The sequence below is a fragment of the Balaenoptera ricei genome, chromosome 1 (genome assembly GCF_028023285.1).
Source record: "Balaenoptera ricei isolate mBalRic1 chromosome 1, mBalRic1.hap2, whole genome shotgun sequence".
Taxonomy (NCBI): domain Eukaryota; kingdom Metazoa; phylum Chordata; class Mammalia; order Artiodactyla; family Balaenopteridae; genus Balaenoptera; species Balaenoptera ricei.
The window spans coordinates 15,110,617-15,132,156 of record NC_082639.1 but is presented as its reverse complement, the minus strand read 5'-3'; the positions used below and the strand labels follow the sequence as shown (position 1 = coordinate 15,132,156).

General features: G+C 48.2%; 1 protein-coding gene across 9 annotated transcripts in view; it reads left to right on the top strand.

The window, feature by feature from the left end:
• The window catches only part of TMCO4 (transmembrane and coiled-coil domains 4), a 93,419-nt gene that overhangs the window by 6,670 nt on the left and 65,209 nt on the right, over positions 1 to 21,540 (top strand). For 4 of the 9 annotated variants that reach the window (XM_059915217.1, XM_059915198.1, XM_059915227.1 and 1 more), the window contains exons 2-6: positions 563 to 670; positions 4,129 to 4,285; positions 9,426 to 9,603; positions 17,253 to 17,427; positions 18,153 to 18,180. In XM_059915217.1, coding sequence (XP_059771200.1) covers positions 9,434 to 9,603; positions 17,253 to 17,427; positions 18,153 to 18,180 — 373 coding nt within the window. In that variant the 5' untranslated portion in view covers positions 563 to 670; positions 4,129 to 4,285; positions 9,426 to 9,433. Of the gene's footprint in view, positions 1 to 562; positions 671 to 1,892; positions 2,008 to 3,190; positions 3,215 to 4,128; positions 4,286 to 9,425; positions 9,604 to 17,252; positions 17,428 to 18,152; positions 18,181 to 21,540 lie in introns of those variants that run through there. The other 5 variants (XM_059915200.1, XM_059915207.1, XM_059915211.1 and 2 more) reach the window with 5 other exon arrangements.

Sequence of the window (21,540 nt, the reverse complement as noted above, 5' to 3'; positions counted from 1 at the left end):
AAGGGAGTTGGCCATGTGGTTATCGGGGGAAGAGCATTTCCAGTAGAGGGAACAGCCAGTGCAAAGGCCTTGAGGTGGGAGCATGCGTGGTGGGATCCAGGAGCAGCAAGGAGGATGGTGTGTCTGGAGCAGAATGAGTGGAGGGGAGGGGAGGAGAAGGGTGCGCTACATGTGGCCCGGGTGCCTTGATGGTGACTGCGGGTGAGAAGGGAGTCACTGAAGGTTTGGAGCAGGGAAGAAACATGATCTGATTCTAGTGTGAGGTGGAACTTTCTGGATGCTGTGGGGTGGATAGCTAGGGGTGAGGGCAGAAAGAGGCGGGAGACTGGTGAGGAGGCTCCTGCCAGAGAGATGATGGCAGCTTGTACGAGGATGGGCGTCAGGGAGGAAGGGCGCAGTGATAAATGCGGACAAAACGTCCTGCAGCCTGAGCATCCACCCCGATAGCACGCTGTTACCCTCCCTGCGCCACCACCCCGCCCTTCCTCCAGGCTGCTGAAGTGAGGTTGGGATGGGAACTTGCCCTCCATGCCAACATCCCTTTTTTTCTTCTGGTCTGTAGTGGGATTGTCCAAAACCCTCTGGGTTCTTCTATGTTGGAACTGTTGCCATGGAGACCTCCTGAGATGCTGCAGTTACCACCGACCTCCAGTTTAACTTCCAGATAGAGGTATAGAACGAATGGGTTTGTCTCCTAAAATGCTGAGAGTGGGGAGTAACTTGGGCCTGCGTAGAATCTCCACTTCTAGGACCATGTCAGGATTGTCTTATTGTGTGTGTGTGTGTTTTAACTTTGGACTACAATCTTCAGAGTTTCTGGCTTAAGAACAGTGCTGTAACTGTATTTGTTATAAAGGATTTCTTCAGCCAGATGCTTTTCCTTCTCCTTGGCTCCAGAATAATTAGTCCTCAGCCTTCCTGTGACACTGTAGCTAACTCTCTGGTAATGATTATCTCACTGTACTGCAGACTCATTAAAAAGTGCAGCTGTGGCCAGTTAACTCAGAAAAAGAGGAAGAGAGAGAGAAAAAGAACATCACCCCCGACCCCCACTGGGCTCCCTTCCCCTCTCCAACACACACACACACACACACACACACACACACACACACACACACACATCAAATTTGACCTTGGCCTTTACTGACTGCTCCAAGTTTAAAAAAAAAAAAAAAAAGCCACAGCTGACTCGCGTGTAAGAAAAACAAAAGAAGTTCATTCTTGCATGAGATCTTCTAAAGACCCAGGTCCCGGAGTTTTAAGGATGATTTAAAGGATTTTCAAGGATGATACTGACCACATTTGATTTTCTCCTTGGTGCTGACTTTGGAATTTTTTCTTGCTCCAAGAGGAAATCCCACTGCATCGTTTATGGTGTCTGTCAGCAAGTGTGGGTTAAGCACCTCCTGTGGGTGCCTGCAGAACCCAGGTCAGATGTTTGGGAATGACCGTCTACCTCCACTACTGACAGAAATAACCCAGTCTGTGTTTTCTTTGGGGACAGATAACGTGACTGGTGAGATAAAAATCATGATTGTGGTGCATCAGAACGTGGTCCCACTCCAGACTAACCGCTTCCGTCCCACTTCTGGGCCTTGCAGCCTAGCCGTCGACCGGTGTCCTCCCTGGGGTCCTCACCATGTACATGTTGTTTCCCTGAGAGTTGGGGCTCTCCTGGGTCAGGTGTGGACCTTTCTCAGGGTTCCTTGGTGTCTTCACGGCACCTGGGCAGAGACAAGACCCCCAGGAGACCCCAGGGAGTTGGGACTTACTCCATCCATTAGGGATGTCTTGAGCCCTGTGCACATTAGGTGGCCCCAGGCACACAGACACTGCTAGCCCTGACCAGCGGGGTCTTCTTCTCACCACAGGAACCCAGCTCGCTCTCTCAGAATCAGTCCAGCTTCTCAGACATATTCGAGAATATCAGTTCAACTTCAGACTGGATCCTGAAACCTAATCAGAACGAGGGGTGGAGTTCCCGGAGGACCAGCATACCCACTTTAGGTGGCGCCCCACCCACGGCTGCCGCCGCACTCCCTCAGCTGGAAGAGTTTGGGGCCCATCGCTTCCGACTGGACAGTCCATGGCATTGGAACCCTGGGCCCCTCCATCCCACCGTCACGGGTGGCCGAGAATTGCCCTTGTCCATCTTGTTGATGACAAGACCTGTTGGTCAGAGGAATGGGACTTAACTGTGACCTCAAGCCCCACTGGCTTGGCTGGGTCACTTGGGGCCAGGGCTTTCTGAGGCTAAGCGCTCCCCTTCTAGGGATCAAGAACACAACTGTTTTTAATTCTTTTAAAAAAATGTTTTTATTATAAAGGCTCTAATAAGCTCACGACAGAAAATGTTAAAAATTCAGAAAAATAGAAAGAATAAAAATCGATTACTTCTAGGCCCACAGCCCCACCACCAAGAGACAAGGATCATTAACATTTCGATGTACTGCCTTGTGATCTTTTTGCTCTGTGAAACATTTTTTAAAAACATAACTGGAGGGCTTCCCTGGTGGCGCAGTGGTTGAGAATCTGCCTGCCAATGCAGGAGACACGGGTTCGAGCCCTGGTCTGGGAAGATCCCACATGCCGCAGAGCAACTGGGCCCGTGAGCCACAACTACTGAGCCTGTGCGTCTGGAGCCTGTGCTCCGCGACAAGAGAGGCCGCGATAGTGAGAAGCCCGCGCACCACGATGAAGAGTGGCCCCCGCTTGCCGCAACTGGAGAAAGCCCTCGCACAGAAACGAAGACCCAACACAGCCAAAAATAAATAAATAAATAAATAAATAATTTAAAAAAAAAAAAAAAAGAATAGCTCTGGAAAAAAATGTGCTATTTAAAAAAAAAAAAACCATAACTGGAATCGTACTGTATATCCAGTGGTGTACCGTTAACCACCTCCCTGGAAAATAGAATCCCTTCGTTTGTAGCACTTTCCATTTCTGTGGCGGAAATACTCCCTCTGTGACCCATTTCAGGCTCCCAGCATCACTGAACACAGAGCTGGGAAGAGATGCCAGTATGAACCGGCATCAGTACACCATATTATAAATTAAAATTGTATCTATTTGTTCTGATCTTGTAATCAATACACAGTCATTATTGAAAATTCATAAAACTTGAACATATAAAGAAAAAATTAAAATCATCCAGAATTAGGCAACCACCGCCCCACCCCCCTGGCTTAGAGACAGTCACTGTCACCATCCCAATGTAAGTCCAGCAGTCCCCTCTGTACAGATGGAGATATAAACAAAATAACTGTCTTCAGAGTTGAAAAGCAATACATATCTGTGACAGAATATTGGGGAAATCCAGAAAAGTCTCTGGTATCTCACCTTTCAGAGATCACTATAGAGGCTATTCTTCTAGACATTTTTCTTCTCTGTGTCTTTTTAATATGGGTGGACTTGTGGCTTGAATCTCCTGGTTTGTAGGCATAGTATATACATTCTCGTGCCTCATAAGAAGATAACATCCAGGGGAAGGGTGTTATCACTACTAATTGATTAAAAACCCTACGGAAGCTTGAGAGGCAGAAAATACTCTGGTTCCTTGAACATGGCAAATGGCCCATTAGGATGAAGCTCAGGTTATTTGAAGTTTGAGGTGGTCCCTGAGCATCTTTTCGGTTCTTCAAAAGCATCTTCTCTCTTCTCCTGCTGGGCTCTGGGACATCCCTGGGTAATTCCAGATGCTTGGCCCTTGTTCCATTCTCCCTTCCTCATCTGATGCTTGATGGGAGGGTAAGAATAGGAATGCCTTTCTGGAGGGAATAACCAGGAAAATCTAGCTCTTGCTTAAGCCTGAAAACTAGTTCATTCGTTCGTGTCACAGGCAATTTCTGAGCACTCACCCTGTGGCAGGTAAGAGGTTGGGCACCAGAATACTGATATGGAGTAGATCCGGTGCCTGCCCTCTACTGCCAGGCTAACCAAGGAGCCAGTGTAGCACCCACGGCTCAGGGTACAAGGACTTAGAACCGACAGTCCATGCACAGCGCCAGGGCTGTGCCCAGTGAATGGTAGCTGCCTGCAAAGCTGCGGGGGCAAAGGCCCAGAAGAGTGGTAGTAGTGGTAGTAGGGTTAGCCCTGAGCCCTGGGCTAACCAATCCCTCTTTCCCACAGGCCTCCTCCAGATCCCACACCCTATGGACCCATGGGCTTGTTTTTCTGGTTTGCTCCTCCAGGGAAATTTACATATTTCTCCAAAGAATCTTCAAGAAGCTGGACAGCCTGTTTTCACACTTAGAGGGGAAGCCCACGGTTGTTTCTTGAAATCTGGGTGAGTATTATTAAAGGTTTCTTTCTCTTCAGAACCCTTGTCATTATTTAAAATAATCTTAATTTAAATGTCGTGAGTTTACATGTTGTCTGTCTCCCCGACTAGAATATATCTCTGTGGTGGAAGGTGGTTGTCTGTCTGTCTTAGTCACCGCTGTGTCCCCAGCATGTAAGACAGCACCTGGTACATATTTATTGTACGTATCTGGTACATATTTGTTTCTTTATTTATTTATTGGTTTTTGTGGGGGGTTTTAGCTGTGCTGTGTGGCATGTGGGATCTTAGTTCCCCGACCAGGGATCGAACCCGTGCCCTGGAAGTAGTGGAAGTGTAGAGTCCTAACCACTGGAACGCCAGGGAATTCCCTGGTAGATGTTTATTAAATTAACTAACTGATTGATTTGGAGTGGAGGCGAATATCTATTTTGGATTTACTTAGAACTTAAGGTTTTCATATTCTCTAGTGACATCCCACCTTTCCTTTTTAAATAATTATAGATTCACAGGCAGTTGCAGAAGTCGTACCAAGGGGTCCCGTGTACCCCCACTCAGCTCCCCTCATGGCCATTGCCTTTGAGGTTAAGTCAGACTCCTTAGCTGGGGGACTTGGTCCTGCAGGGTGTAGCCCCTGGCAGCTTCCCTTCCAACCTCACTTCTTCCCTCCCAACCTCTGCACCCACCCATTGTCCAAACCCTGGCTACACTGAGCATCCTTTTGGTTCTTCAAAAGCATCCTCTCTCTTCTCCCTCTGGGACTTGACAGATGCTATCCCCTCTGCTGAGAACATTCTCTTCCCCTGACCCCACCCCTGTCTGATGTCACCTTCTCTGGGAAGCCAATTCTGGGTTCCCCTCTTTGTATCCCTCTATCTGTGTTTTCTCCATCACAGCATTTATCCCACTGGGTTATCACCGTCTGTTTACTTGTCCATCTAGCTCTACCACTGTCCTGTTTCTTCTACTGGAATACCCTGTCCCATCCATCTGCAGGGCTGTCCCCCGTACTTCCTGCAGGTCTCTGCTGGAATGGCACCTTGCATCCGATACTGTTGTCACCCCCGCCGTTCTGATCACTGCATATGCCCCTCTCCCTAACTGTTCACTGCCCAACTGAATGTTTATATATTTATTTATTTACTTACTTACTTATTACTTACTTATTTAGTGGACTGTTACATCCAGATCCTCTGAGTGCGAATCTCAGTTCCACCACTTAATAGCTACGTGATCGTGGGCAAGTACTTAAATGATTATGATCATGATGTATTGGTGTATTATTGCCTGTCTCCCACCAGAATGTAAGCCCCTTGAGAGCAGGGAATTTGTCAGTTTTGTCCCCTGATTTGCCTCAAGGCCCTCTTCATTCATCCAGCAAGTAGTTATTGAATGCCTGCAGTACTCCAGGGCCTGCTCAGAAAGCTAGGGTTACAGCAGTGAAAAAACAACCAGGGACCTGCCTCGAGAAGTTTATGTTCTACTTGTTTACACAAGTAAACAATATAATTTAAAAATGTATTACTTAAGACGGAGTAAGTCTTATAGAAGTAGAACAGGGTGCTAGGATAGAGAGGCAGAGTAGCTTGGCCTGGGGAATCAAGGAAGGCCTCTCAGAGGAGGTGACATTCAGGCTAAGGCCAGAATGATGTGAAGGTCAAATGTAAAGTGTCCCAGGCTGGGGGGAATGGCAGGTGCAAAGGCCCAGAGGGAGGACCAGCTTGCGTATTTGAGGAGCAGAAAGACAGCCAGCGTGGCTACAGTGTAGTGAACAAGGCGGGTGTGGGGGACATGAGCTGGAGTTTAGAGGTGGGCAGGGGCCGGATCAGGACTCTGTAGACTATCATGAAAGGATTGGTATTCATCCTGGGGTGATGGGAGGCCTTCGGAGGGCTTTAAGCAGGCAAGTGACATGATTGGTATATAGGACAAGGCCACTCAGGCTACTGTGTAGAGAATGGATTATAGGACATCAGGAGAGTATTTTGTTGAATGAATGAATGAATGAATTTGGCCTGAGCTGAGCTCTTCGTGCACTCAGCACAACCCCCTCTCCCCTGTGGTTAGAGACAGGCCAGCTCATGCTTCTCTGATTAGAAGGCTGTTTCTTCTTGAGCTGAGAACTAACATGGGGCTCCCCAAATACCAGCCCAATAAAATACCATCTTGGGTTCTTCTGGGTAATAAGGGCAATTACCCCAGCTGCCAAGTGGCACATGGAGTTGTTTAAAGGTAGTGGAAATTGCTAAGCCTGCTGACATCAAGGCCAGACGCTGCCCCCGGTGATGTCCTTAGTTCGTGGCTTGTTGCTGTCCTCTTTGTCCACCAACATGGTCTGTGCTGATTATCTGAGCCAGGGAAATCTGCCACAAACAGATCTCAAACTTGGGTTCCTGGAGCAACCATTGGAGGCCAGTCTTTTTTTTCAAATAATTTTTTTTTTAATTAATTTATTTATTTATTTATTTATTTTTGGCTGTGTTGGGTCTTCGTTCCTGTGCGAGGGCTTTCTCTAGTTGCGGCAAGCGGGGGCTACTCTTCATCGCGGTGCACGGGCCACTCACTATCGCGGCCTCTCTTGTTGCGGAGCACAGGCTCCAGACGCGCAGGCTCAGTAGTTGTGGCTCACGGGCTAGTTGCTCCGCGGCATGTGGGATCTTCCCAGACCAGAGCTCGAACCCGTGTTCCCTGCATTGGCAGGCAGATTCTCAACCACTGCGCCACCAGGGAAGCCCTGGAGGCCAGTCTTGCTGGGTGACATTGGGCATGGTCTTAACCTCTCTGGGCCTCAATTTCTCCATCCGAAACAAGGGAAGGAGAATCCCTGTGCGGGTGTAGAGGAGAGAACATGGGGTTTAGCACCAAAGTCTGGTTTGACTTTCATCACATACTTACTGTGTAACTCTGGGGAAATCGCTTGGCCTCTCTGAAGCTTATAGTTAAAGGAGAGAGTCATAACGCCTCACGTCCTGCTTAACCTTACATGGTAGTTGTAAGAATTAAATGGATTTAAAGTGTTCTGTAAACTGTTACATGCTGTCCAGATGTTGGTTTGTGGCTTTTAACTACCTCAGAGTTATTTTGAAAAACTGATGCAATATTAGTTGTGGACAAATTTTTAAATAATCCCTCCATGGAGGTGATACTTTGAGAACAAAAGATTTTATTGCTCAGCTGGATGAGAACGAATTTGTGGGCCAAAGTCAGTGTGGAGTATGGGTATTAGACTAGAAATCTCTTGGCGATAAGATGAGTGTTCAAAACAGAGATGGTGGCCAAGAGCTCTGGCTTTGGGCTCTGGTCTGCCATTTACTGGCATGTGACCCGGGCCCAGTTACTTCTTCTCTGAGGCTGTGGCCCCCCGGTTTGAAAACTGGATGCTATGGTATCAATAGTACCCGGCTCGTAGAGTTGGCTGGGACCGTGCATGTTAAAAACTGTAGCCCCAGGGCCTCGCATCCAGCAGTGGCTCAATAATGTTGCCTCTTACTATTATTTATACACCTTTGCTGTCTGCCAGGCACTGTGCTGCGCATCTTATTTATTTGTTTGTTGATTCTTTTATGCATTTATTTCTTCATGGCCATGTCATTTATTGCTTACACAGCTCTTCCAGACATGTACTATTACAGCCCATTTTTAGGTAAAGGAATCTCAGTGCAGAGAGGTTGAGTTGCCCAAGGTCCCACATCTATGAGTTGGAGGCACTTAGATTCACACCCTGTCTGTCTGGTCCTGAGCCTGCATTCGTATCCACAGTGCCCTATGGTCACGGCTGGTACCCTTCCCAGTACCCGCTCCCAGGGCCCTTGGATGCCTGACTTGGCTTGGTTTGTCCCTTCCCCAATCCTCCCCACCCATCCCTTCCCTTCTTCCCCTTCTGCCCCTGGGAAGGAAAGAGAGAATAAAGGGAAGGACAGAGGAGGGGGAAGGAGACCTTGCTGCCTCCCTTCCTTCCTTTCACTGAAGTATAACATACATAGAGTACACAAATCTTAAGTGTACAGCTCAGTGAATTTTTAAAATATATTTATGCCCATGTAATCACCACCTGGGTCAAGATATAGAACATTTCCATCACCCAGAAGCCTTGCTGTCCCCCTTCTATGCCAATATTCCCTCCCACTGGCAACCTCTCTTCTGACTCTTCTCACTATATATTGGTTTGACCTATTCTTCAAGTTCGTATAAACGTAATCCTACAGTATATATTCTCTGGTGAATGACCATCTGCTTACCATTGAGATTCACTCATGTTGTTGTGGTGAGCCAAACTTCATTCTTTTCATTGCTGTGTAATATTCCATGGTATAAATCTGCATAGGTTGTCCATTCTGCTGTGGGTGAACGTGTGGGTTGTTTCATTTGGGACTATTATGAGTGAAGTTCCTATGAGCATTCATGTCTTTTGGGGGACATAAACCTTCATTTCTCAGGAGTGGAGTTGCTGGGGTGTAGGGAAGACACATGTTTAAATTTAGTGGATAAAGTCAAACCATTTTTCACATGGTTGTACCAATTTACACTCCCACCAGCAGTGTATGGAAGTTCTATTTGCTCCTTATTCTCTTAGTATTGTAGGTCTTTTTAATTTTAACCTTTCTGATAGGTGAATGGTAGTATCTCATTGGAGTTTTAATTTCCATGTCTCAGATGGCTAATTTACACTCCCACCAGCAGTGTATGAAAGTTCTATTTGTCCCTTATCTTCGTCAGCACTTGGTATTGTCAGTCTTTCAATTTTAGCCATTCTGATGGGTGAGTAGCCGTGTCTCATTGGCGTTTTAATTTCTGTTTCTCTGATGCCCAGTGATGTTGAACACCTCTGCGTGTGCTTATTGGCCATTGGATATCTTCTGTGAAGTACCTATTCAAGTCTTTTGCCCATCTTAAATTTGCCTTGTTTCTTTTTCTTAGTGACTTGTAGGAGTTGTTTTTACACTATGGATACAAATCCTTTGTGATATACACATTGAAAATATCTCCCCCAGCCCCAGTCTCTTAAAGATGATGAATAGAAGTTTTTAATTTGAATGAGGGCGTATTTATCCACCTTTTCTTTTATGATGTGGTAGTTTTTGTGTCCTGTTTAAGGAAGCTTTGCCTACCTGCTGAAAGCATTTTTCACTGGGATTTCTCCCTGCAGGGCTGGAAATGGCCACAGGGGACAGGTCGAGCCGGGGGCTGCCCCAGGTGGCCGAGCCAGGTGTGGAAGGGGAGCCGCATCTGCCCACAGGCCGGGAGCTGACCGAGACCAACCGCTTTGCCTATGCCGCCCTCTGTGGCGTCTCCCTGTCCCAGCTCTTTCCAGAACCTGAGCAAAGGTGAGCGCTTTTATCTCACAGAGGGGCGGTCATGCTTCTTCAGGGAGATGATTCTTTGCAGCCAAGCAGCCTGCCAGGTGTTACTGGATACTACAAAGAGGAGAAAGCCATTGTCCTTGCCTTCAAGGAGCTCACAACGTGGTATGGGGCTAGGGCATCCCTCATTCAGTACCCACTTATTTATACCTTCACCAAGCATTTAAGGAGCACCTACAAGCATTTCACCAGGCACCGTTTGAAGTACATGGAAAGTGGACATGAGTAAGACAAACAAGGCCGACACTATCCCTGCCCTCAAGTAGGACACACCCTAATAGGGGGATAAGATATCTACATTCACTGAGCACCTACTATGTGCTGAGTGTAGTACAAGGCCCTGTGGAGAAAACAAAGAAAAGCAAGGCCTGGCTTCTGCCCTCCTGGTGCTTACAATCTGGTGGGGGGGGCACCCAAATGAGTGATTTTAACAGTGGGCAAGTGGGCTAAGTGCCACGATGCGTATCAGGTTCAGTGACACTCAGTATATGGAGTTGGAATAGTAGAGTGGCTAAGAGCTTGGGCTTGGCCTTCAAGGCCTTCAAGGATTTTGCAGGGAGAGAGTTTGGAGACCGGAGGAGGGAGTTGTTTGGAGAAACCAGGACAGTGACCCAGAGCTGGAGGGACACAGGTGAGGCAGTTTTTCTCAGGGAGAATGCAGTTGACTTGGGAACAGCTTGGGTGCTGTGGACGGGGCAGAGGGAGGAGCTAACTTTGACCCCAAAGGTCCAGATGGGGAGGGGGGCCTGGGAGGACAAAGATACCATTCCTGAGACAGGGAGCGATGGGTTGAGGGCGGGAGATGGCAAGAAGTTTTTGCATCTGCAGTGTTTTCAAGAACCGCAGCCCCCGACCCCAGCCATGGTCTCCATGAGTAAACTTCCCCGTGCCTTGGGTCTTGGCTGGGTTTTTGTTTGTTTTTCTTTTTATCTTTGTCCCTCCCACTGGCCCGAACCTTGAGCATTTTCATCTCCTTGGGGGTCACTTCCAGGAAGCCTTCCCAGACCCTCCTCACCCCCCCAGACAGGAAGCTTCTCCACCTGTCTGTCCAGTGACCTGTCACCACAGCCACCGTGCTGCACCGTAACTCTTCCCTGGAGGGCAGGAGCTGCCTCGTTCATCTCTGAGTTCCCAGTGCCTGGCACACAGCTTGGTGCAACACATACCCTCGGTAAAGGTCTGTGAGAAGAAGGATGGATAAATACTGACTTTCTTAGCACAGGAGACATTCCATGGGATTTGGACTTAGATCTGGGTTCAAGTCCTGCCCCTGCCACTTTCCAGTTACATGTGGCCTTAGGCAGTTTATTTAACTTCCCTATGCATCAGTGTCTTCATCTGTAGAATAGGGCTAGTAATACCCACCTGCTGAGTGATTACAAGAATCAAATGAGATAATATAGTTAAAGCACATGGCATAGTGTTTGGCCCACAGTAGGTGCTTGCTGAGTCTGTGACTTACTTTATTTGTTCAATTTCCTCATCTGTAAAATGAAGACAATCCTGGAACTTACCCCTACCAATCAGGGTACTTTGGGCTGCAAGTAACAGTACACTGCACTAAAAGAGATTTAAATAATAAAAGTTAGAATGACCATCATCAAAAAATCTAGAAACAATAAATGCTGGAGAGGGTGTGGAGAAAAAGGAACCCTCCTGCACTGTTGGTGGGAATGTAAATTGATACAGCCACTATGGAGAACAGCATGGAAGTTCCTTAAAAAACTAAAAATAGAACTACCATATGACCCAGCAATCCCACTACTGGGCATATACCCTGAGAAAACCATAACTCAAAAAGATACATGTAGGGACTTCCCTGGTGGTGCAGTGGTTAAGAATCCGCCTGCCAATGCAGGGGACAACGGGTTCGAGCCCTGGTCCAGGAAGATCCCACATGCTGCGGAGCAACTAAGGCCATGCGCCACAACTACTGAGCCTGCGCTCTAGACCCACGAGCCACAACTACTGAAACCGGCACGCCTAGGGCCTGTGCTCCGCAACAAAGACAAGCCACCACGATGAGAAGCCTGCGCACTGCAACGAAGAGCAGCCCCCGCTTGCTGCAGCTAGAGAAAGCCTGCGCGCAGCAATGCAGACCCAACACAGCCAAAAATAAATAAATAAATAATTTTTTTTTTTTTTAAAAAAAGATACGTGTACCACAATGTGTATTGCAGCACTATTTACAATAGCCAGGACATGGAAGCAACCTAAGTGTCCATCCACAGATGAATGGATAAAGAAGATGTGGCACATATATACAATGGAATATTACTCAACCATAAAAAGGAATGAAATTGAGTTATTTGTAGTGAGGTGGATGGACCTAGAATCTGTCACACAGAGTAAAGTAAGTCAGAAAGAGAAAAACAAATACCGTATGCTAACACATATATATGGAATTTTAAAAAGCGGTACTGATGAACCTAGTGACAGGGCAGGAATAAAGAGGCAGACATAGAGCACAGACTAGAGGGCACAGGGTGGGAAGGAGAAGCTGGGATGAAGTGAGAGAGTAGCATTGACATATATACACTACCAAATGTATAATGGATGGCTAGTGGGAAGCTGCTGCATAGCACAAGGAGATCAATTCAAAGCTTTGTGATGACCTAGAGGGATGGGATAGGGAGGGTGGGAAGGAGGCTCGAGGGAAGGGATATGGGGATATATGTATACATATAGCTGATTCACTTTGTTGTACAGCAGAAATTAACACAACATTGTAAAGCATTTATACTCCAATAAAGATGTGAAAAAAATTTAAAAATTAAAAAAAAAGGGGCTTCCCTAGTGGCGCAGTGGTTGAGAATCTGCCTGCCAATGCCGGGCACATGGGTTCGAGCCCTGGTCTGGGAAGATCCCACATGCCGCAGAGCGGCTGAGCCCGTGAGCCACAACTACTGAGCCTGTGCATCTGGAGCCTGTGCTCCGCAATGGGAGAGGCCGCGGCAGTGAGAGGCCCGCGCGCCGCGATGAAGAGTGGCCCCCGCTTGCCAGAACTGGAGAAAGCCCTCACACAGAAACGAAGACCCAACACAGCCATAAATAAATAAATAAATAAATTTATAAAATTAAAAAAAAAAATTAAAAAAAAATAATAAATGAACAATAAGAGATTTGTTTTTCTCACTTAACAAGAAATCAAAAGGAAGAGAGTTCCAGCATTGATACAGCACCTCAAAAAGCCTTTGGGTTGGCTTTTCTGCAGTTCTCTTAGCCTCCCCCTCCTGATCGTAAAATGGCTGCTGCAGTGCCATACATCACACCATCACAGAACAAGACCCAAGGCATGGAAGAGGAGGACAGGGATTCTCTTCAAGTCTCTCATCAGGGAGGAACTCTTTCCCGGGATACCCTGAGAAGGCTTCCCCTTTTGTGTCATTGGCTAGGTCTAGTCAAATGCCCTCGCCTCACCTGCAAGGGAGGCAGGGAAAAGATAAAGGCACTTGACATTCTCTGTCTCCGTCATGGGAGGGGGCTTCTACTGGGCAGGAAGAAGGGGCTGGGGAATCACTGCTGCTGAGAAACGGCCATCCATCAGAGAGGGTGGTCCTGAGGAAGGAACGTGTTGATGGCCCCTGCAGAGCCTGGCACAGAGCTACTGCCAAACAAACGTTGGATGTTCTCATTATTAATAATGAAACCACGTTCTCTATCTAGAGGTTAGTATATATCTCGTTGGATGTTCTGTTCCCAAGCAAGCCAGGGTCCCATCTGCAAGGGTCCAACTCTCTCCCTGCTCTAGCCCATACCTGTGCCATACATGGGAAGCTCTATCTTTCCAGAAGCTTCTCAGATCTGATAAATCCTTACCTGATAAGCTGGTAGATAGGCGGGGGAAGAGTTTTGCATACTTTGTTCACATAAACAAATATTTATGAACCTGAACTGTGTGCCAGGCCTGTGCTGGGCACCGCCTGGGAGGGCACATGGAGAAGTTATTGTTCTGTGTCCCCCACAAAATCCAAGTATGGCCTTAAGCACATGTGGCTGAGCCGGAAGCATCTGCCTTGGGGGCACTTTCCTTCCTGAAAGTTACAATGCAGTATGCCACCTCTTTCCACTTGGTTGATCTCAGTCTTCAAAACACATTTTAAAACCAACCTAAATCTGGGTTGTAAATCCCAGATATGCTGTTGGTTTCAATAATCTTTAGAAAACATTCTGTGTTAGTTTATGTCCACATGGGGCATAAAAGCAAGCCTTTAAATTATTTATCTCTCTTCCATGCTGTAAGCGTCACAGACGCTGTTCCTTACAATGAACTCTATTTATTAAACATGAAAATATTAATGGTGTAGAGCAGGGGTCAGTAAGCTTTGTCCGTGAAGTCTAGATCTTTCAGGCTTGCAAAACCCTGTGGTCTCTGTCGCAGTCACCCAGCTTTGCTGTTCCATGTAGGCTAAAAGCAGCCGGGAGACAGCATGTAAAGGAATGGGCGTGCTGTGTTCCAATAAAACTTAGTTTCAAAAAAAAAAAAAGGGGCTGCAGCCCCCTGGTGTAGTTTTCCAGCCCCTAGTGAATAGGAGGAGCTTTGGACTAGGAATCGGGAACCTGGATTCCAGATGAGGCTTTGCCCTTTCCCAGCCAGGAGACCCTTGATATGGTGTTTAACCTCCACAGCCCAGGGGCTCCGTCTCAAGACACGGCAAGGATGAGAGGGGAGATGGATGCACCAGTCTAGCCGGTGCCCAGCACTCGGTGGGTGCCAAGGAATGTGATTGCTGGAGAGGGACGATCTCTGCAGTGGTTAAGCATGGCCTCTGGAGTCAGAGAGAACCCTGGACCCTGGAGCTGTCACTTAACCTCTCTGGGGAATTCCCTGGCAGTCCAGTGGTTAGGACTCCGCAATTGCACTGCTGAGTGACCCAAGATCCCACAAGCCATGTGGCACGGCCAAAAAAAACAAAACAAACTAACAAACACCTTTCTGGTTCTGGGTGTCTTTATCTCTAGAATGGGGGTAAAAATAGTACCTCCCTCCCTCATGGGGCTGTAATGAGAAATAAATGAGTCCGGGTGTATGAAGCACCAAGTACAGGGACTGACAGATAGTTGCTCTGTGATCACCATTTATTATCATTATTGCTGTTGATTTTTATGTGCTTCAACTAGATCACCGGTCACGTTAGAAGCATTTACCAAGGCCCTGCCATTCTACAATGCTATTTCTTATTTAATAGATTGCTGTACTGGCACTTTACATATATATTTATTAATTCATTTGTTCATTTAAAGAAACACCTATATAGGGCTTTATATGTGCCAGGTTTTGCTCTAAGCACATGACAAATGTTAACTTAGCTTTCAACAACCCTATGAAATAGGTTTCATCATTATCGCCACTGTTTTACAGATAAAGAAACAGAGGCACAGAGAGGCTAAGTAACTTGTCCAAGATCACACAGCTTGTGGCAGAGCTGGGATTTGAACTGGAGTTCGTGCTCTTTACCCCTCCACTCTTGTTATGAGATGCTTCTCTACATCCAGGACTTCCTTCATGGACACAGGGCCAGGCCGTGCTGCTGCCCTCGGCACTACGTATATGTTTACCCCGAAGTAATGCTCAATTCACTTAGTCATCCCTCCCCGCATATACACTCACATATCATCCCAGGGTAATCCCAGTAATTGTAGCGGGGTAGGTTACAATAACTGTTATAGCAGTAGCTAACGTTTATTGAGGGTTATCGTGTGCCAGGCACTATTATCATGTCATTTAATCTTTCCAGCCAATATGTGAGACAGGCCCTATTATCATCCTCATTTTACAACAGAGGAGAGTAAAACTAAGGTGAAGTAGGGCACGAAGCCAGTCGCCGAGGGAGCCGGGCCTCCCCCGAGGGGTCAGACATTAGAGCCCGACTCAACCCTCTTCTCCACTGCCTCTCTTGGTCACCTTGTAAATAAAATAGTGATGCCAACTAACATTAGTTGAGTATCTACTGCCTGCCGAGCCCTGCTCGGGGTGCTTTATATGTATCATCTCATTTAATCCTCAAACAATTTTATGAAGTTGGTTTCTTAGACCCATTTGCAGATAAGGAAACTGAGGCACAGAGAGGTCGAGTTACTCGCTCAGATGTCCTTCAGGAGTGAAGGACTTTCCTGGGACTTCCCTGGCGGTCCAGTGTTTAAGACTCCATGCTTCCACGGCAGGGGGCGCAGGTTTGATCCCTGGTCAGGGAACTAAGATCCCACATGCCCCGTGGCATGGCCAAAAAAAAAAAAAAAAGGAGTGAAGGACTTTCCCCCAGCTACTGAGAGGGCTTTCCAGCACAGCCTGGGCCTGCCTCAGCTGAAGAGAGCCACTTCACCCAAGGTTCTGCCACCTTCCTGGGGCGGCCTTTGTCCGATGACTGTCTGAAATAAGGGTATAAAGGCCCAGCCCTGTTGCCCCACTGGGGGCAGTTCTCAAGGGTCACCCCATCTTCAGATCTCCCTGCAGGGTCAGCTGAGGCTTCTGTTGAGACTGGATCTCCCTGCCTAGTCCTGCATCCTCCCTGCGCATTCACAGACGTTGACCCCAATGGAATCCCCAATAATCTTTTCAGAGCTGCTTCCCAGGGACCTGGACCAAAACAGTGGTAGGGCCAGGATTTGAACCCGAGTCCTGCACTGCTCCTGTCACAGGCCCGGCCTGCAGAGATCTCTCTACTTGGGCTTTGGCAGCAGCAGCTCTAAAGAATGGGTTGGGTGGGCTGCCTGGGATCCCGGGAGCCGGAGCCGAGTGGTACAAGCGGGGAGCTTCCTGAGGTCGTCCTCTCTACCAGGGAGCTCTGCTTGTCTCTGGGAAGCCTTTTCTCTGCACTGGTCTAATCCCCTCTGATCTGCTTCCCCTGTTCCGCATCCCAGTGGTGGCTTGGAGTCAAAGCCTGATGTGGACTCTTCTGGGGTCCCCAAGGTGCCATGTGTTTCCTGCAGCTCCTGGGGTCCCTTCTCTCCTGGAGCACCCCAACCATCCCCCACCCAGGGACCCCCGTGGGACTCAACTCAAATGACTGCTGTGGACAGAGCCCCCATGGTGGCGGTGGACACGGCTGGAGGACAGACTTCTCTGCACTTTATCCACTTCTACAGCAGCCAGTGTGTCTCCAGAAAGCATGTCCGTGGCCATTTCCAACAGCAGCCAATCTCCATGTGTGGGAACCTTTTCTGGTCACTGCCTCTCACCTCACAGGTGGATTTGGGGCTCCCTCTCTGGACTCTCTGGACTCATTGGGGCTTGATTCCTGCCTCTGACCTAGCATATCCCACGGCACTGGATCAGTTAGTTCCATCCAAGTCTCCACCCCGCTGTGAGCTTCTCATCCAAGGCCCATCTTGCTCATTTTTGATTCCACAGCCCCCAGGGCAGGCCGGCCTCAGGGCGTATGGTCAGTAACTGCTCGTTACCCTCGTTCCTGTGGTTTATCAGCCCTGTGGTCAAAGTTTTGGTGGAGGAAGAAACTCAAGTCCACACACCTGAAATCAGGTTTTGTCTCTCTTCCGTATTCCATGGGCCACAGTCGCCGTGGTTTTTTGTAAGTGCCAGGTCTTCACATCCCTGCACACACCTCATATCGTGAGATGCACGGTCCAGGATCTCAGCTGTGTCTGTCTTTCAGATCCTTCTGCACGGACTTTGTGGCCAGCCTGGTGAAGTGGCTGGACTTGTCCGAAGCTGTCTTGCCAACCATGACTGCTTTTGCCAGCGGCCTGGGAGGCGAAGGAGCAGACATGTTTGCTCAGATTTTATTGAAGGACCCCATCTTGAAGGACGACCCACTGGTGATCACTCAGGTACACCCACTGCCCAGGTGGCGGCTGCCAGGGAAAGTAGAACAGATAATTTCCTCTCAAAGTCAGCCTGAATATCGCTTCTAGTGGCGTGGGGGGAATTGGAAGATTAAATATTGCATCATAATTTCATATGATGATGACGATCAGAGCTAATGTTGAATTATCATTATTGAATATTTACTATCGATTTATTACTTAAACAGTACTTGTTATATGCTAATACCTTACTAATATGAACTCATTTAATTCTCAAAGCAATTTTATTAGGTAGGTAGGATGATAAATGGAGGCACTGAGACGTTAGGTAACTTGTTCAAGGTCACACAGCTGATTTGAACCTTGGCAGTCTTACTCCAGAGCCCGTGCTCCTGACTGCTAAGCTATGGTGCCTCCTTTTGGAAGCAGCAGCTTTGCTGTGTGCCCTTGGGCATGTCACTCACCTGCTCTGTGTTCATTTGAAGCAGGCAGAAGCTTGACACAGGCTATCGGTGGGTCAAGAGAGCAGATTTAAAACAGCCCTTCCCCTCCTTCATCTGACTCCCTGAAATTCTCACGCATTTATTCAGTTATCTGCTTACTTGTTTGTCTGGCTCGCCTCTCGAATGTAGGGCAGAGGTATTTTGTCTGCCTTGTTCTCCCACTTCTTAAGGGTCAATAAATATTTGTCAAATGAGCAGGCTGGTTACATATCAACCTATTGCTAATTCCTGTTACTCTTCCCTCAGGACCTTCTGAGCTTCTCACTCAAGGATGGTGAGTTGATTTCATAAGTTGTGGGGCACGTATCTGCACCTCAGCCAGTGAAGCCAGTGGTAGGTGTTGCCCCTGCGTTCCCGTCCCCAGTGGCCTTTTTGGCGCAAGAAAGGAAAGGGAAGCCAGTAGAGCTGCGGAGCCGGAAGCTCTCCATTCATGCCAAGCGCCGGGTGGTGCTTCTTAGCGGTTTTATTGATTCCGCAACGGTGCCCTGTGGTTCCACCTTCTGAGTAGCTCTGGAGTCTGGCTCCTGCCCTCTGAGGTCTGTTCTGCTGGCAAACAGGGAGAAGGAGCACGGAATTGAAAATGAAATCCCAACCACCTCTACACTGTGTAGTAAGGGAAGTCCCCCCCACTCCCCGCCGGAACCCTGGCTTGTGGGGGACGGGAGGGGTGAGAAGAGGAGGAAGAACAGAACTAGGCTAGGAACAGCAGAACAGCAGAAACAGCGTGTGCAGGAGCACCGGCTGGGAAGAACGCTCAGAGGAGGGTCACGGGGGCCGGGGCCGAGCGGGCTCTCCACCTACACGAGACCCCAGGCTGTTCCCGTGGAGTTTATAGTCTGAGAAGTGCAGCGCTAAGGCTCAAACCCCAATGTATATGTTTGGCCCTAGTCTAGCCGCACAGAATGCTTTCACTCCATATCTCAGAGCCAGATGGGAGCCCAAGGGTGATCTGGCCCAGCCCCTGCTTTCAGGCGGGCACCACCTGAAGTAACACTTCTCTTTTAGCCGGTGAGGCCATGTGGCTGAGTTGTGGTCTGAGGATGTGGAAGAGTTGGTCTGAAAATCCTCAGCTCTATCACTTTTTTCTTTTCCAAACAGAAGTAAGGGAAGAATAACAATATCCGATCGTCCTGGACGCTGTTGGAGTGAGGGGTGGGTTTGTGCGGAGGTCTGAGTCTCAGGTTGCTAGAGAGCAAGGCAGCCCATCAGGACACACACGCTCACGTGATAATCACGGTAACAGCAAAGCACCAGTTCTTGAGCGCTTGCTGGGCGCCCAGCCTGCTGCCAAGGGCTGTACAGGCACGGAGCCCTCTCGGCCCCCTGAGGGGTGCTGGAGGTCGTTGTTACCATTTTGCAGGTCAAGGTCATCTTGGATGAGACACCCATATTTCCAGGTGGAGAGGTTGAGGCCCAGAGAGGGGAAGGGGCTCTCCCGGAAGCACACAGTGGCAGAGGTGGCCTGGTGGTCAGAACCAAGTCTCTGGCCTCCAGGGCCAGCGCTCTGCCCCACCGCCTTGTCACGGGGGAGAAGAAGCTGCCCCAGCACTCCTGTGTCGGCCTCACTCTCTCCCTTTCCTCACCCGGTGAGCCACGTTCATCCTAGCCTGCTTCCTGCCCCCGCCTGCCAATCACAAGCCCTCCTGAGCTCCCAGGAGCACCCAGGACACTTTAACTTACCCCCTTTGCTGTGGGTGACCTTGGCCTGGCTCTCACAGAATAATTGGAGTGGGTTTGAAACAGCCTGTCTAATGTCATCACCTGGTACTTCATTCCCTCCCAGGGGTGTTCTCGTAGGCAGCCTCTAAACCGGCATTGCCTTTGAAATGTCTCTTGAGAATAACCACCACTTATTAAGCACCTGTTAATGCTGGTCATGGTACCCGACCCCTGTCAAGCATTGTTTCACATCGTCCTCATAGCCATCCTTTCATGTAGACACTCCCACTTTCCAGACGAGCAAACTGAGGTCCAGAGAGGTGAAGTAACTGGCCTAAGCTGGTAAGTGGCAGAGCTGGACATTCTAAAACAAGTGCTATTAACAAAAACCTTAGCAGATTTTACCCACGGGGGTTGAGGAATGTGGCAGCATCCCCACGGGAAATGTAATAATACCTCGTATCTAAAGAATACCAGTCTCTGACAACACCTGAGGCGTGCCTTTGGTTTATCTCAAAGCCCCACCAGACGCCGGCATCTACAAACAGGAGCAGCTTCACTGGCACACCGGGACCCCAATGGGAGTGGGTGCTAGGGCTCAAAATTTCCCCAGAGGTCAGAGGTAGGTGGCCCCTCAAACCATCTAGACGACCCTCTCATCAGACACAGGCAGACCTCAGAGATATTGCGGGTTCAGTTCCAGACCACCGCAGTAAAGCAAGTCACGTGAATATTTTTGGTTTCTCAGTGCATATAAAAGTTATATTTACACTATACTGTAGTCTATTAAGTGTACAGTAACGCTGGGTCTAAACAAACAATGGACATACCTTAATTTAAAAATGCTGTTGGAAAAATGGCACTGATAGACTTGCTGGATGCAGGGTTGCCACAGACCTTCAATTTGTTAAAAAACAAAAAAACAAAAAAACAAAAAAAAATGCAATATCTGCGAAGCACAATCAAGGCAAAGAGCAGTAAAACGAGGTCTGTCTGTAGATGAGAAAAGGAGGCCCGGAGTGGGAGTGGCTACAGTTGTCATGTCCAACTCTATCCTTATTAATGAAGAACCAGGGACCAAGACCTGGGTGCATCTGGGGATCAGGCTGCCTGGTGTTAAGATTCAAGCTCTACTTTGGCAAGGTCCTGAATGTCTCAGTGCCTTGGTTTTCTCAGGTGTTAAATGGGAACAAACAGTACTTTTTACCTTATAGGGCAGTGGTGAGGATTAAATGAAATAACCCAGGTAAAGTGCTCAGAACAGAGCTGGCATGCAGGAAGCAGGCCATGAGTGCCACTGGGGCATGGTGGTGGTGGTGAAATGGGAAAGCCCTGGGAACCAGAAAACTTGGACTCTCATCCTGTCTCTGAGACTCTCATTTTGTGACCTTGATCAAGTCACTTAACTTCTCTGAACTTCAATTTCAAATACAAATGAGAGGCAAGAGCCAGATGCTACTTCAGAACAAAACAAAACTGTCTTTGGTCCTAAGAACACAGTCAAGGATCTTGTAAGGAGAAGGTCAGTGTCATAGTTGGGCCAGTTGTTCAAGGCCTTTCCCGTAAGCTCCATGAGAGTAGGGCCCTTGTCTGGCTTGTTCACCATCATATCCCAGTGTCTGCAACACTGATGGACACGTGGTGGGCATTTAGTACTTGTTGGGTGGATGGATGGACGGATGAAGGGATGGAGGAATGGATGAAGGGATGGAGGAACAGATGGATAAATGGATAGAAGGTTGGATGGATAGAAAGAAGGATGGATGTCCCTTCCTCAGAGCACAAGCTTAGATACTAACAAGGTGGTTTGTCTGAACTTGAGGGTTAAAACATCTTTTTTCTACAGAGACTGATGGGGTAGGACACACAGCACAGAAGACTCTCTGTGCTACTGCATTTCTCTCTGGGTGTGAGACGGGGTGATTAATCATGGAATCAGCCCAAGAAATCAACACAAAAAGCCGCACGTCTCTGA